Here is a 12002-nt window from a genome sequence, read left to right as displayed (position 1 = left end):
TTAAGAACTTTATATTCTTTTGAATAAATATATTCCAGAGAGGCCACAGTGCTAAAGAGCACAGACTCAATCTTTCTAAGCTTTTGATTTTTTATGTGTTAAACTGGAATAATCCTATCTAATAAAAGGGTAATATGCAAATTAACTGTCACTCCGTCACAAAGCTGGCAGCGCCCATAGCGGCTGGGGTGCTAGACGCTGGTGGCATTGCCCCAGCGACGAGCCCCAGGTTCCCATGTGCCCCGGCCCGCGGAAGGAGGGAGGGAGGGTGGGCAGGCGGGCCCCTGGCCAGGGCGCGGGACACTAGCATTGTTGGAGGCCAGGCTGAGGGACCCCCCCCCTCCTCCATGGACGAATTTCGTGCACCGGGCCTCTAGTAACAATAATGCCTCATTCATAGAGTAGTTATGGAGATTAGATAAGATAATGAAGGTAAAGCACTTAACATGGTTTCTGGCATGTGTTAGGTACTCAAAAGTGTTTATTACTGCTATTGGACTGGTTGTTCCTATTGGCTTATACAAAACTTAAACTTAAAAGTTTGGATTTTCCTGATTCTCGCATTTATGATGTGTTTGTTCATGCTGTCTTTAGGCCTTTATGTGTTACTAGAGGCCCAGTGCATGATTGAATCATGCACGTGTAGGGGGGGAGCTGGGTGCCTGTCTGCTGATGCCTGAGCGGAGGCTTCTGAAAGGCCTGGTGCCTGAGTGGACAGGCACCCAGCTTCCCGCTTTTGATTGTCTGCGGTGGGACGTGAGCTCGCTGCCCCAGAGGCCCCTTCTGTCCCACAGCACAGCCATGGCGCAGACGCTGAGCTCGAGCCACCGCTGGCGACCTGAGCTCAGCGTCCTGCCGGCCCAATCGGCCCCCCCGGTCCCCCGAGTCCCGCCCCCCCGCGCCTCCTGGCCAATCGCAGGCATAGCGAAGGCACAGTAATTTGCATATTTGTCTATTATTAGGTAGGATTATCTATTATACTAGAGGCCCAGTGCACGAAATTCATGCACGGTGGGGGGTATCCCTCAGCCCACCCTGCACCCTCTCCAATCTGGGACCCCTCGAGGGATGTCCAACTGCCCGTTTAGGCCCGATCCCGGTTGGATTGGGCCTAAACGGGCAGTCGGACATCCCTCTCACAATCCAGGACTGCTGGCTCCCAACTGCTCGCCTGCCTGCCTTCCTGATTGCCCCTAACCGCTTCTGCCTGCCAGCCTGATCACCCCCTAACCACTCCCCTGCCAGCCTGATTGATGCCTAACTTGCTCCCCTGCCAGCCTGTTTGCCCCTAACTGCCCTCCCCTGCAGGCCTGGTCACCCCTAAATTCCCTCCTCTGCTGGCCTGGTCATCCCCACCTGTCCGTCCTTGCAGGCCTGGTCCCTCCCAACTGCCCTCCCCTGCTGGCCATCTTGTGGCAGCCATCTTGTGTCCACATGGGGGCAGCCATCTTGTGTTGGAGTGATGGTCAATTTGCATATTTCTCTTTTATTATATAGGATCTTTACTAGAGGCCTGATGCATGAAATTCGTACGGGGGCAGGGTGGGAGGTCTCTCAGCCTGGCCTGCACCCTCTTGCACTCCGGGACCCCTCGCTTCTAACCACCTACCTGCTCCTTGCCACTTGGCTTGCTGCTCCTTAGTGCTGCCTCGGAGGCGGGAGAGGCTCCCACCACAGCCACTGCACTCGCCAGCCGTGAGCCCCGCTTCTGGCTGAGCGGTGCTCCTGCTGTGGGAGCGCACTGACTACCAGGGGGCAGCTCGTTCATTGAGCATCTGTCTCCTGGTGGTCAGTGTGCATCATAGCAACTGGTTGTTCTGCCGTCAGGTTGATTTGCATATTATGCTTTTATAGATAGATAGATAGATAGATAGATAGATAGATAGATAGATAGATATAGATTCGTCCATTTTCACAACAAAGAACTTCTTTGTTCTTGTTTGTTTAAAAAAAAGTTTTATGTTCAGTAGACATGTTTTCAGATAACTATTCATTAAGTTTTAAAAATATTATCAGAAAGGTTTTCATTACCTAAATAATATTTCTTTAGATTATATTCAGAATACTAAAATCACAAGACTATTTACTTGGTAAGTTTTAGGGGAGACTCATCTAATTTTCTCACATTTTGTTTTTATAGGTAATTTTAACTAATCAGATGACAACTAAGATTGATAAAAATCAGGCCATGCTGATACCAGCATTGGGTGGGTAATAATCCAATAAACATTTTCAGTTAAACACATTTTCTCTACTTCTTTAATTTGATGCTTATTGAATACTGTAAACTCCATGAAAGCAGAGACTGTACGTGTCTTATTCACTGAGAAATCTTAGCACAGAGCACTGTGCCCTTAGATATTGACTCATCCTTTCAGTTAACAAACATTAATTTAGCATCTACTACAGTGATGGGCAACCTTTTGAGCTTCGTGTGTCAAACTTCGCCAAAAAACTGAGCATAACTCGAGTAGTGTGTCACTTTGAGGAAAAAACATTATTTCGCAAATGTTTCATCCTCAGGAGCAGCAAATGTTTCATCTTCGGCATGCGGCCGCCTCAGCGGCCCCGTGTCATCAGAAATGGCTACGCGTGTCAGTGCTGACACGCGTGTCATAGGTTCACCATCACTGATCTACTATTTAGAAACTGTTGTGTCAGGTACTAAACTTATAATATTCATATGATGATTCTTGCCTTCAGAAAGCTCACGGTCTTAGGAGTAAGAGTGAATCCATTCAAATACAAATTACACTACACTGAATAGATTTATTTTGTTTTTAACCCCTCAGTCATGGTCTTGTTAGAATACAATGCTTCAAGATTTATTTATACTAAAATCTTTAAGAATAGTCTGTCAGAGTTTTTGCTTTTTTTCTGGTGGTTAGAAATGTTAGTCTTAATATATGGAAGATTGACAAATATGTTCATTCAAACTAAAGTTTACTAAAAGTAAATAGAAGATACTGATCTGCAATATTTTATTAGATATGTAAAAATCCATTAATCTCAGGATGTTACCAACATACCAGGTTTAAAGTATACTCTCATTATGTTATATCAAGCAAAGTAAAACTGTATTTAGTCAGATGCATTCTGAGAGACTTATAACCTAGACAATATACAATTATTGTGTTCTTCTTCCCTCAGGAGAAAGTTGGGGACATGCTGCTACAATACGGCTGATCTTTCATTGGGATCAAAAGCAAAGGTCAGTGTAGAAACAAGTTAATTATTCTGAATATTGGGTTAACTATACTAAACACCAGTTTCTTAGAGCTAGTCCAGTGGATGAAATCTACAGTGCCCCATGAACTAAAGCTTTTGTTACTTTGTCCTTAATCACCTACAGCAAACAGAAACATGTTTTTATCTGCACATTTAGCTACATAAGAAATGCTTTGGAATTTTTAATGATGGGCTGCACTTGAAATGAATAGTGGGCCAAAGAATGCTACCTTCTAAAGCTCTTAGAAATCAAGTACCATTAGCCATGCAGAAGGAGGTGGGTACTTTGTGTTCATGGAAGGGATTGAAAGGATAAAATTGGGGAAAAAGGTTAGTTTTAGGACTAATTTATGTGGAAAATAGGATGGCTTTTCTTAGTTGTTGCTTAATATATTTCTTGTATAAAATTGTGTTTTGTTTTCTTTTGTATTTTCCTGCCTTGCTTTTGTTATCCAATTACTTACCTGACTTTCACTGGTATTGTTCTTTAAAATAAAACTATGACAGCGTGAAACCTTTGTATTTGTTTTTAAAGCTGCTGAGCAAGTGAACAAACCAGCTTTTATTTTCTTTAAAATAGGCAATTGAAAGCTGCAAAATCTTTTATTCTGCACTTCTAGAAATGTCAGATTTATGCTAGACTCTCTGCTTTGAGATTAATTGTCGTAACCTAGAGAACTTGGTTTTGAAATGCTCTAATGAAAGGGGAAAATTGAGACAGCTTGTGGGCAAAGATAGAAAAAAGGATAACTTAAATACGTATTGAGTCTGGTCAGTGTTATGGTCTATTTCTTTATCTGTATTTCTTTGTTCTTTTAAAAATGTTTTTATTGATTTTATTTTTTTAAATGTATTTTTATTGATTTCAGAGAGGAAGGGAGAAGGGAGAGAAAGATAGAAACAACGATGAGAGAATCATTGATTGACTGCCTCCTGTACGCCACCACTAGGGATTGAGCCCGCAACCTGAGCATGTGCCCTTGACCGGAATCGACCCTAGGACCTTTCAGTCCGCAGGCCAATGCTCTGTCCACTGAGCCAAACCGGTTAGGGCTTGTTCTATTTTTTTAAAAAAATATTTTTATTGATTTCAGAGAGGAAGGGAGAGGGAGAGAGAGAGATAGAAACATCAATGATGAGAGAGAATCATTGATCGGCTGCCTCCTGCACACCCGCTACTGGGGATTGAGTCCGCAACTCAGGCATTTGCCTCTTGACCAGAATTGAACCCGGGACCCTTCAGTCTGCAGGCCAATGCTCTATCCACTAAACCAAACCATCTAGGGCAATAGTTTTGTTCTTCATGGTTTGAAACCAGCTATCTTTAAGTCATTAAAGTTGCATGACATCTTGTATGTGCTTCAAATTTTAGTTTACCTTGAAAGGATCACACTGGAGGAAAACGGTTATGAAAATGAACACTTTGAGTTTGAGCAGAAAACTAAAAAACCTTGACTAGCCAAATATATATTGAGAATTGAATTTAAGTATCCCATCTTATGACTCAATCCCCACCCTTCACCAGCAACACCTGATTTTTATCTTTTGACTAATGATGGAATTACATTCTAATAGAAATACTAAAACATTCTAATAATGGAATATCATTCTAAAAGGATTACTTTGGTCTCTATCCTGCATATTGTGCATGTTTTTCTTCAATTTATATATTCATTATAATATGAGACTGAGATTGTTCAAAATTATACCACTCTTTGCCAAGAAGATCTGGTGGTAGAGTGGAGTAATATAGCAACACCCCCACATAGTGTTTCATATGTGCTTTAGAGCACAAATTGTGCTTCTGTCTTGTTTCTTCCTGACCCAAACTATGTAGTTCAGCCATATGTTAAGCTTCATCTCAGCTGGGGCCATGAGCCAAGTGATTCTTTGGTTTAGTTTGTTGTTTAAAAAGATCTGTTGAGATGCAGACATAAAATATAAAATTTCATTTTTTACTTCGAAATTGGAGGAAGGTTTTTAACCTGAATACTAAGGCCCATTTGACTTTAGGATCCTTTTTTTTATTGCTTATTTTTATTTATTGATTAAAATATATTTTTATTGACTTCAGAGAGAAAGGGAGAGGGAGAGAGAGAGAGAAACTTCAATGATGAGAATCATTGATTGGCTGCCTCTTGCATGCCCCCAGCTGAGGATTGAACCTGAAACTGAGACATGTGCTCTGACCGGGAATCGAATTGTGACCTACTGGTTCATAGGCCAATGCTCAACCTCTGAGCCACACCAGCCAGGCAGCTTTAGGATTTTTAATAAATACATACATGCTTCTTATAAGCTTACTAGAGGCCCGGTGCACGAAATTCGTGCACGGCGGGGGGTTGTCCCTCAGCCCAGCCTGTACCCTCTCCAATCTGGGACTCCTGGAGGGATGTCCGACTGCCCGTTTAGGCCCGATCCCAGTGCCCGTTTAGGCCCGATCCCTGGGATCGGGCCTAAACGGGCAGTCGGACATCCCTCTCACAATCCAGGACTGCTGGCTCCCAACTGCTTGCCTGCCTGCCTTCCTGATTGCCCCTAACTGCTTCTGCCTGCCAGCCTGATCACCCCCTAACCACTCTGCTGCCAGCCTGTTTGCCCCCAACTTCCCTCCTCTGCCGGCCTGGTCACCCCTAACTGTCCTCTCCTGCATGGTTGATCACCTCCAACTGCCCTCCCTTACAGGCTTGGTCCCTCTCAACTGCCCTCCCTTGCAGGCCAGGTGCCTCCAAACTGCCCTCTCCTGCTGGCCATCTTGTGGTGGCCATCCTGTGTCCACATGGGGGCAGGATCTTTGACCACATGGGGGCAGCTATATTGTGTGTTGCAGTGATGATCAATCTGCATATTACTCTTTTATTAGATAGGATAGAGGCCTGGTACAGGGGTGGGGGCCAGCTGGTTTGCCATGAAGGGTGTCCCTGATCAGGGTGGGGTTCCCTTGGGGCGTGGGGCGGCCTGAGCGAGGGGCCTGTGGTGGTTTGCAGGCCGGCCACGACCCCTGGCAACGCAAGCGGATGCCCTGGTATCTGGAATATATTTTCCTTCTACAATTGAAACTTTGTAGCCTGGAGCAGAGCCAAGCCTGGGGCCCGAGGCCTGCAGCCATTTGTGTTGGGGTTATAATTGAAACTTAGTTGCCTTAAGCGAGTGGGACTGGCCAGGGTGTGTGGAAAGCTTTGCTTCCCCTGTTGCCGGCGGCAACCCTGGCCTGCTCTCTAAAGCTCCATTCTGCCGCCATTTGTTTGAATTTGTTTACCTTCTATAATTGAAACTTTGTAGCTTGAGTGTAGGCTTAGGCCTGGCGAGGGCAGGCAGAAAGCTTGGCTTCCTCTGTTACCTAGGAAACCTTGCTCTCTGTGGCTGTAGCCATCTTGGTTTGGGTTAATTTGCATATTCGCTCTGATTGGATGATGGGCGTGGCTTGTGTGTTGGAGGTATGGTCAATTTGCATATTTGTCTATTATTAGATAGGATTTACTTATTAGCCTGACTGGTGTGGCTTAGTGGTTGAGCATCGACCCATGAACCAAGAATTCACCAGTTCCATTCTTGGTCAGGGCACATGCCCAGGTTTTGGGCTTGATCCCCAGTGGGGGGCATGCAGGAGGAAGCCGCTCAGTGATGTTTCTCTCTCATTGATGTTTCTACCTCTCTATACTTCTCCCTTCCTCTCTAAAAACATAGATATTTTAAAAAGCTTATTTACTTTTTAATGATTTTCTCAGAAAAATCAGATGAACTAGGTACTTTTTTGGATATGGTATTAGATACTAATTTTTCAGAAGGTTAGCTAATTTTATATTGAGTCAAAAAGATATTTTTATAACAAGGTGGGTTGAAATATACCATGCCTCTATTTTTCTGTTATATTTTGCATTAATATGGAGTAGCGACTCTAAAAGCATTGTAAAAATTTATAATTTTGCTTCCTTCTCAGAACTATTCTTATATTACATATTACTTAGCAGTTATTTTATTTATGCATACAGTTGCAATTATAAAGTAAATGACATTTTGGATTCTGCTGTTTTCATCCTGAAAGTACAGACTTAAACCATTAAGTTAATGGACCATGGTCTCTGATTGCCTCTCTTATGAATTGTGCCTGAGTAGAGGGACAATTTCAAAATTGAGAGAGTAACAGATTTTTTGAAAACAAGTAGACATTATGTTATATGTAAATAAATGATCCTTTTAACTCTGAGAGTCTATGGTTTTTCTCTAAGTTAGTGCAGTTATATAATTTTTTAAAATTTGTGTAAAGTATACATAACTTAAAACTTAACATTTTAACCAGTTAAGTGTACAGTTCAGTGGCATGATGTATATTCACGTTATTGTATAATCATCACCACTATCCATCTCCAGAACTTTTTCATCTTCCTTTACTGAAACTTTGTACCCATTAAACACTAATTTTCCATTCTTCCTTCCTACCAGGCTCTGACAACCACTATTCTACTCTGTCTCTATAAATTTGCCTACTCTAGGCACCTCAAATAAGTGGAATCATACAAAATTTATCCTATTGTGACTGGCTTTATTTCATTTAGCACAATGTCTTCAAAGTTAACTCTAGTATGTGTCAATTTGTTTCTAAGACTGATTAATATTCCATTATATGTATACTAGCAGCCCGTTTGCACGAAGATTCGTGCAATAGACCTTCATTCACCTGGCTGCCTGCACCAGTTTTCTGCCGGCACCGGGGACCCAGGCCTTGGCTGTGGCCACCGCCTTCTGCCTTCTTTCAGGGTCGGGGCTTGGCCCCGGGCGGCAGCCTTGGGCTCAGCCACACCCAGCGTCCCTGCTAAGGATCATAGGAGCCGACCCCCGGTGGTTGCCTGCGATCCGTGCAGGCTCCCCACTGGTGCCCAACGTCCCTGCAAGGGTTTCCTGGTGGGCGTGGCTGGTGGGCGTGGCTGGTGGGTGTAGCAAAGGTACGGTAAATTTGCATATTACTCTATTATTAGGTAGGATACCACATTTTTTTATCCATTCATCTGTGAAACATTTGGATTGCTTCTACCTTTTGGCTATTATGAATAAGTTATATCAGTTTTAAAGTAATTTTAAAAAGTTTTTGCTTATATTTGTTGCTGTTACATTATTTGAACATAGTTAATAAGAGCTTAGAATTTTATTTTTCAACTATTTTCAGCTTTCAATTTTATGTTACTTACTTTGTACAGTACATAATAAAATCCTACCTAAATTTGTTCTTTCATGACAGTGATTTTTCTGGAATAATCATTTTTAAAGAATGTGTCTTCCTAGCTTATTTATCTATATACTAAAGGCCTGGTGCATGAAATTCGTGCATGGGGTGTGTGTGTGTGTGTGTCCTTCAGCCTAGCCTGCACCCTCTCCAATTTGGGACCCCTCAAGGGATATCCGACTGCCCGTTTAGGCCCGATCACAGTAGAATCAGGCATAAACGGGCAGTCGGACATCCCTCTCACAATCCAGGACTGCTGGCTCCCAACCACTCACCTGCCTGCCTTCCTGAATGCCCCTAACTGCTTCTGCCTGCCAGTCTGATCACCCCCTAACCACTCCCCTGCCAGCCTGATTGATGCCTAACTGCTCCCCTGCCAGCCTGATTGCCCCTAACTGCCCTCCCCTGCCGGCCTGGTCACCCCTAACTGCCCTCCCCTGCCAGCCTCATCGCCCCTAACTGCTCTCCCCTGCTGGTCTGGTCCCCACCCAACTGCCCTCCCCTGCAGGCCTGGGTCCCTCCAAACTGCCTTCTCCTGCAGGCCTGGTCCCCCCCAACTGCCCTCCCTTGCAGGTCTGGTCCCTCCCAACTGCCCTCCCCTGCTGGCCTGATCGCCCACAACTGCCCGCCCTTGCAGGCCTGGTCCCTCCCAACTGCCCTCCCCTGCTGGCCATCTTGTGGCAGCCATCTTGTGTCCACATGGGGGCAGCCATCTTTGACCACATGGGGCAGCCATCTTGTGTGTTAGAGTGATAGTCAATTTGCATACACTATTTTATTAGATAGGATAGAGGCCTGGTGCACGGGTGGGGACTGTCTGGTTTGCTCTGAAGGGTGTCCCGGATCAGGGTGGGGGTTTCCTTGGGGCGTGGGGCGGCCTGGGTGAGGGGCCTATGGTGCTTTGCAGGCTGGCCATGCCCCCCGTCGACCCAAGAATAGGCCCTGGTATCTGGGATTTATTTATCTTCTATAATTGAAACTTTGTAGCCTTGAGCAGAGGCCAGGGCTGGCCAGGAACCTTGAATTCCTTCATTGCCGGGGACAACCCAAGCCTCCGGCTGGTTCCAGCTCCATGGCCGCTGCCATCTTGGTTGGGTTAATTTGCATACTCGCCCCTGATTGGCTGGTGGGCGTGGCTTGTGGGCTTAGCAGAGGTACGGTCAATTTGCATGTTTCTCTTTTATTAGATAGGATATAAAAGCCTAAGTGACCATACTGTCCGACCGGTAGCTATGACACACACTGACCTCCAGGGGGTAGACGCTCAATGCAGGAGCTGCTGAGCTGCGGTGACTTGGCGGCTGCGGTTCTCGGGTGATGCACCTGGAACCAGAGGAGGGAGCTTGATTCCGGGTGCATCACCCGAGAACCGCCCTTTCGCAATCTGGGACCCCTCGGGGGAATGTCGGAGAGCCGGTTTCGGCCTGATCCCTACAGGCCAGGCCAAGGTATCCCACTGGATTCCTGGATTTGTGCACCGGGCCTCTAGTATTAGTATAATATGAGTGTATGTTTCTTATGTATATCCTAAGAAATTGTCTTAATACTTATATAATACACATAAAAAAACAAAATTATTGCAGAAAGTTTGAAAAATATAAACAAAAAAAAATATTTATTTTATAATAACTTTTAATTATAGTCTTCTAGTTTTTTTATATATGTGTGTATACATACTCATAAATGCAGGATTATACAGCATAACTTTTACTTAATGTAATATTAAAATTTTCCTATTTCATTAAATGTTTCTTCCACTATGTTTTCTTAAGCATAAACAGTATCTCGTCATGTATAAAGTAGTTTATTGCAGTGATTTTCAGCCTTTTTCAGGTCATGGCACACATAAACTAAGTACTAAAATTCTATGGCACACCAAAAAATACATTTTTTGATGGTCTGACTAAAAAAATAGGTATAATTTTGATTTATTCACACTGGAAGGCTATTTATTGTGTTAGCTGTTGTAATTTTTTATTTGACAATCAAAGGGAAAGAGGTCAGCGCAACAAAACTGGTCAAGTATTGCATATTTTAAAATTTTTTTGCAGCACACTGTTTGAAAATTGCTGGTTTGTGTTTTTTATTTTTATTTATTGATTTATTACTTTTTTTAGAGAGGGAGAGAGTCAGAGAAACATTGATTTGTTGTTCCACTTATTTATGCATTCATATTGGTTGCTGCTTGTATGTGCCCTGAGGGGGGGATAGAATCCACAACCTTAGCATATTGGGTTGATGCTCTAATCACTTGAGCTATCCCACTAGGGTGAAAGTTGCTGGTTTATTTGAATCAGTCATTGGACTTTTAGGTTGCTTTAAAATTTTATTTATATAAACAATATAAGTAATTGTTAATATCTGTAATAATTATCACTAGTACATGCATACATATAGCTATTGTTTGAAGGGAGTACTTCTGATATTTCTTTCTGTATCCTTAGAGAACAAAATAATAGAATTATATTTTAAAAAATTATAAATTTAAATGATCAAGTCAGTCGCCTGAACTAATTAAGATTACGTGTTTGTGTTTTTGTTTTGTTTTCCCTCTAAGCAGGTTGGCAACATTGTACAAATCACCAAGCCAGAAGGAATCTACAGTACTGTTTCAAATCACAGTCAGTATTATTATTGTTTTTTTAAATATGTTTTTATTGATTTCAGAGAGGAAGGGAGAGGAAGAGAGAGATAGAAACATCAATGATGAAAGAGAATCACCAATCCACTGCCTCCTGCATGCCCCCCACTGGGGACTGAGCCTGCAACTTGGGCATGTGCCCTGACTGGGAATCGAACTGTGATCTTCTCCTGGTTCATAGGTCAGTGCGCAAGCACTGAGCCACACCTGTGGGCAGTATATTAAATATTTTTAAAGTGAAAGTTGTTAAAAATTTTCATAAAAAAATACCAACCGTACTAATTTTGGTTTATAGATATTATAGATCTGTCATAGTTACCAAATATATCCTACTTTAAAATGCTAATTTTCCTGTAATTGTACATCATATAACACAGTTTTTATTGAACTATGCATATTTATCAATAGTTTTGAGCCAAAAATATTCCTGGCATCTCATATTTTAAGGACAAAAAACAGAAATAGAGATTCTGAAACTGAGTTATCCACTTAGTCTTTGCATTGCCTAGGTGCATTTAAAGTACGCTAATTGGAAAACTCTATTTTAGAGTATTGTAAAAATAAGTTTGTAAAACACTTAAGTAACTTTTAAATGCTATTTTCTTTTACCTCTTCAATAGTGTCACCACGAAACTTTTTAGTGTTGTCTTTTAGAGACTATTTCTATAATGCAGTGTTATTTCTGTGTGTATATGTATGTATAAATAAATAAATAGAAAATACTTTAGATGTAAAATACTCTAGTACAACCCTGGCTTGGACATCTATCCATGAGGTTTATCTTCTTCATTTACAGTGGTTGATAACTTCTATCCCAAGAATAAAGTACCTCTCTTATCAATTACTTAAAATATTTGAAAGACCAATCATTATTTTAGATGTTCTTAAAGCATACTTACATTTTTTTCATCT

General features: G+C 42.4%; 1 protein-coding gene across 8 annotated transcripts in view; it reads left to right on the top strand.

Annotated features, from left to right (window-relative positions):
• The window catches only part of RAD51C (RAD51 paralog C), a 50562-nt gene that overhangs the window by 25086 nt on the left and 13474 nt on the right, over window positions 1-12002 (top strand). For 4 of the 8 annotated variants that reach the window (XM_079798293.1, XM_079798297.1, XM_079798296.1 and 1 more), the window contains 3 exons: window positions 2141-2207; window positions 3151-3211; window positions 11007-11070. In XM_079798293.1, the coding sequence (XP_079654419.1) occupies window positions 2141-2207; window positions 3151-3211; window positions 11007-11070 (192 nt within the window). Of the gene's footprint in view, window positions 1-2140; window positions 2208-3150; window positions 3212-7985; window positions 8642-11006; window positions 11071-11116; window positions 12001-12002 lie in introns of those variants that run through there. The other 4 variants (XR_013815087.1, XM_079798295.1, XM_079798298.1 and 1 more) reach the window with 4 other exon arrangements.

Source organism: Cnephaeus nilssonii, assembly GCF_951640355.1.
Source record: "Cnephaeus nilssonii genome assembly, chromosome: 19".
Classification (NCBI taxonomy): Eukaryota; Metazoa; Chordata; class Mammalia; order Chiroptera; family Vespertilionidae; genus Cnephaeus; species Cnephaeus nilssonii.
Note: the sequence above shows the minus strand (reverse complement) of the source record. Positions and strands in the feature narration are given on the sequence as shown.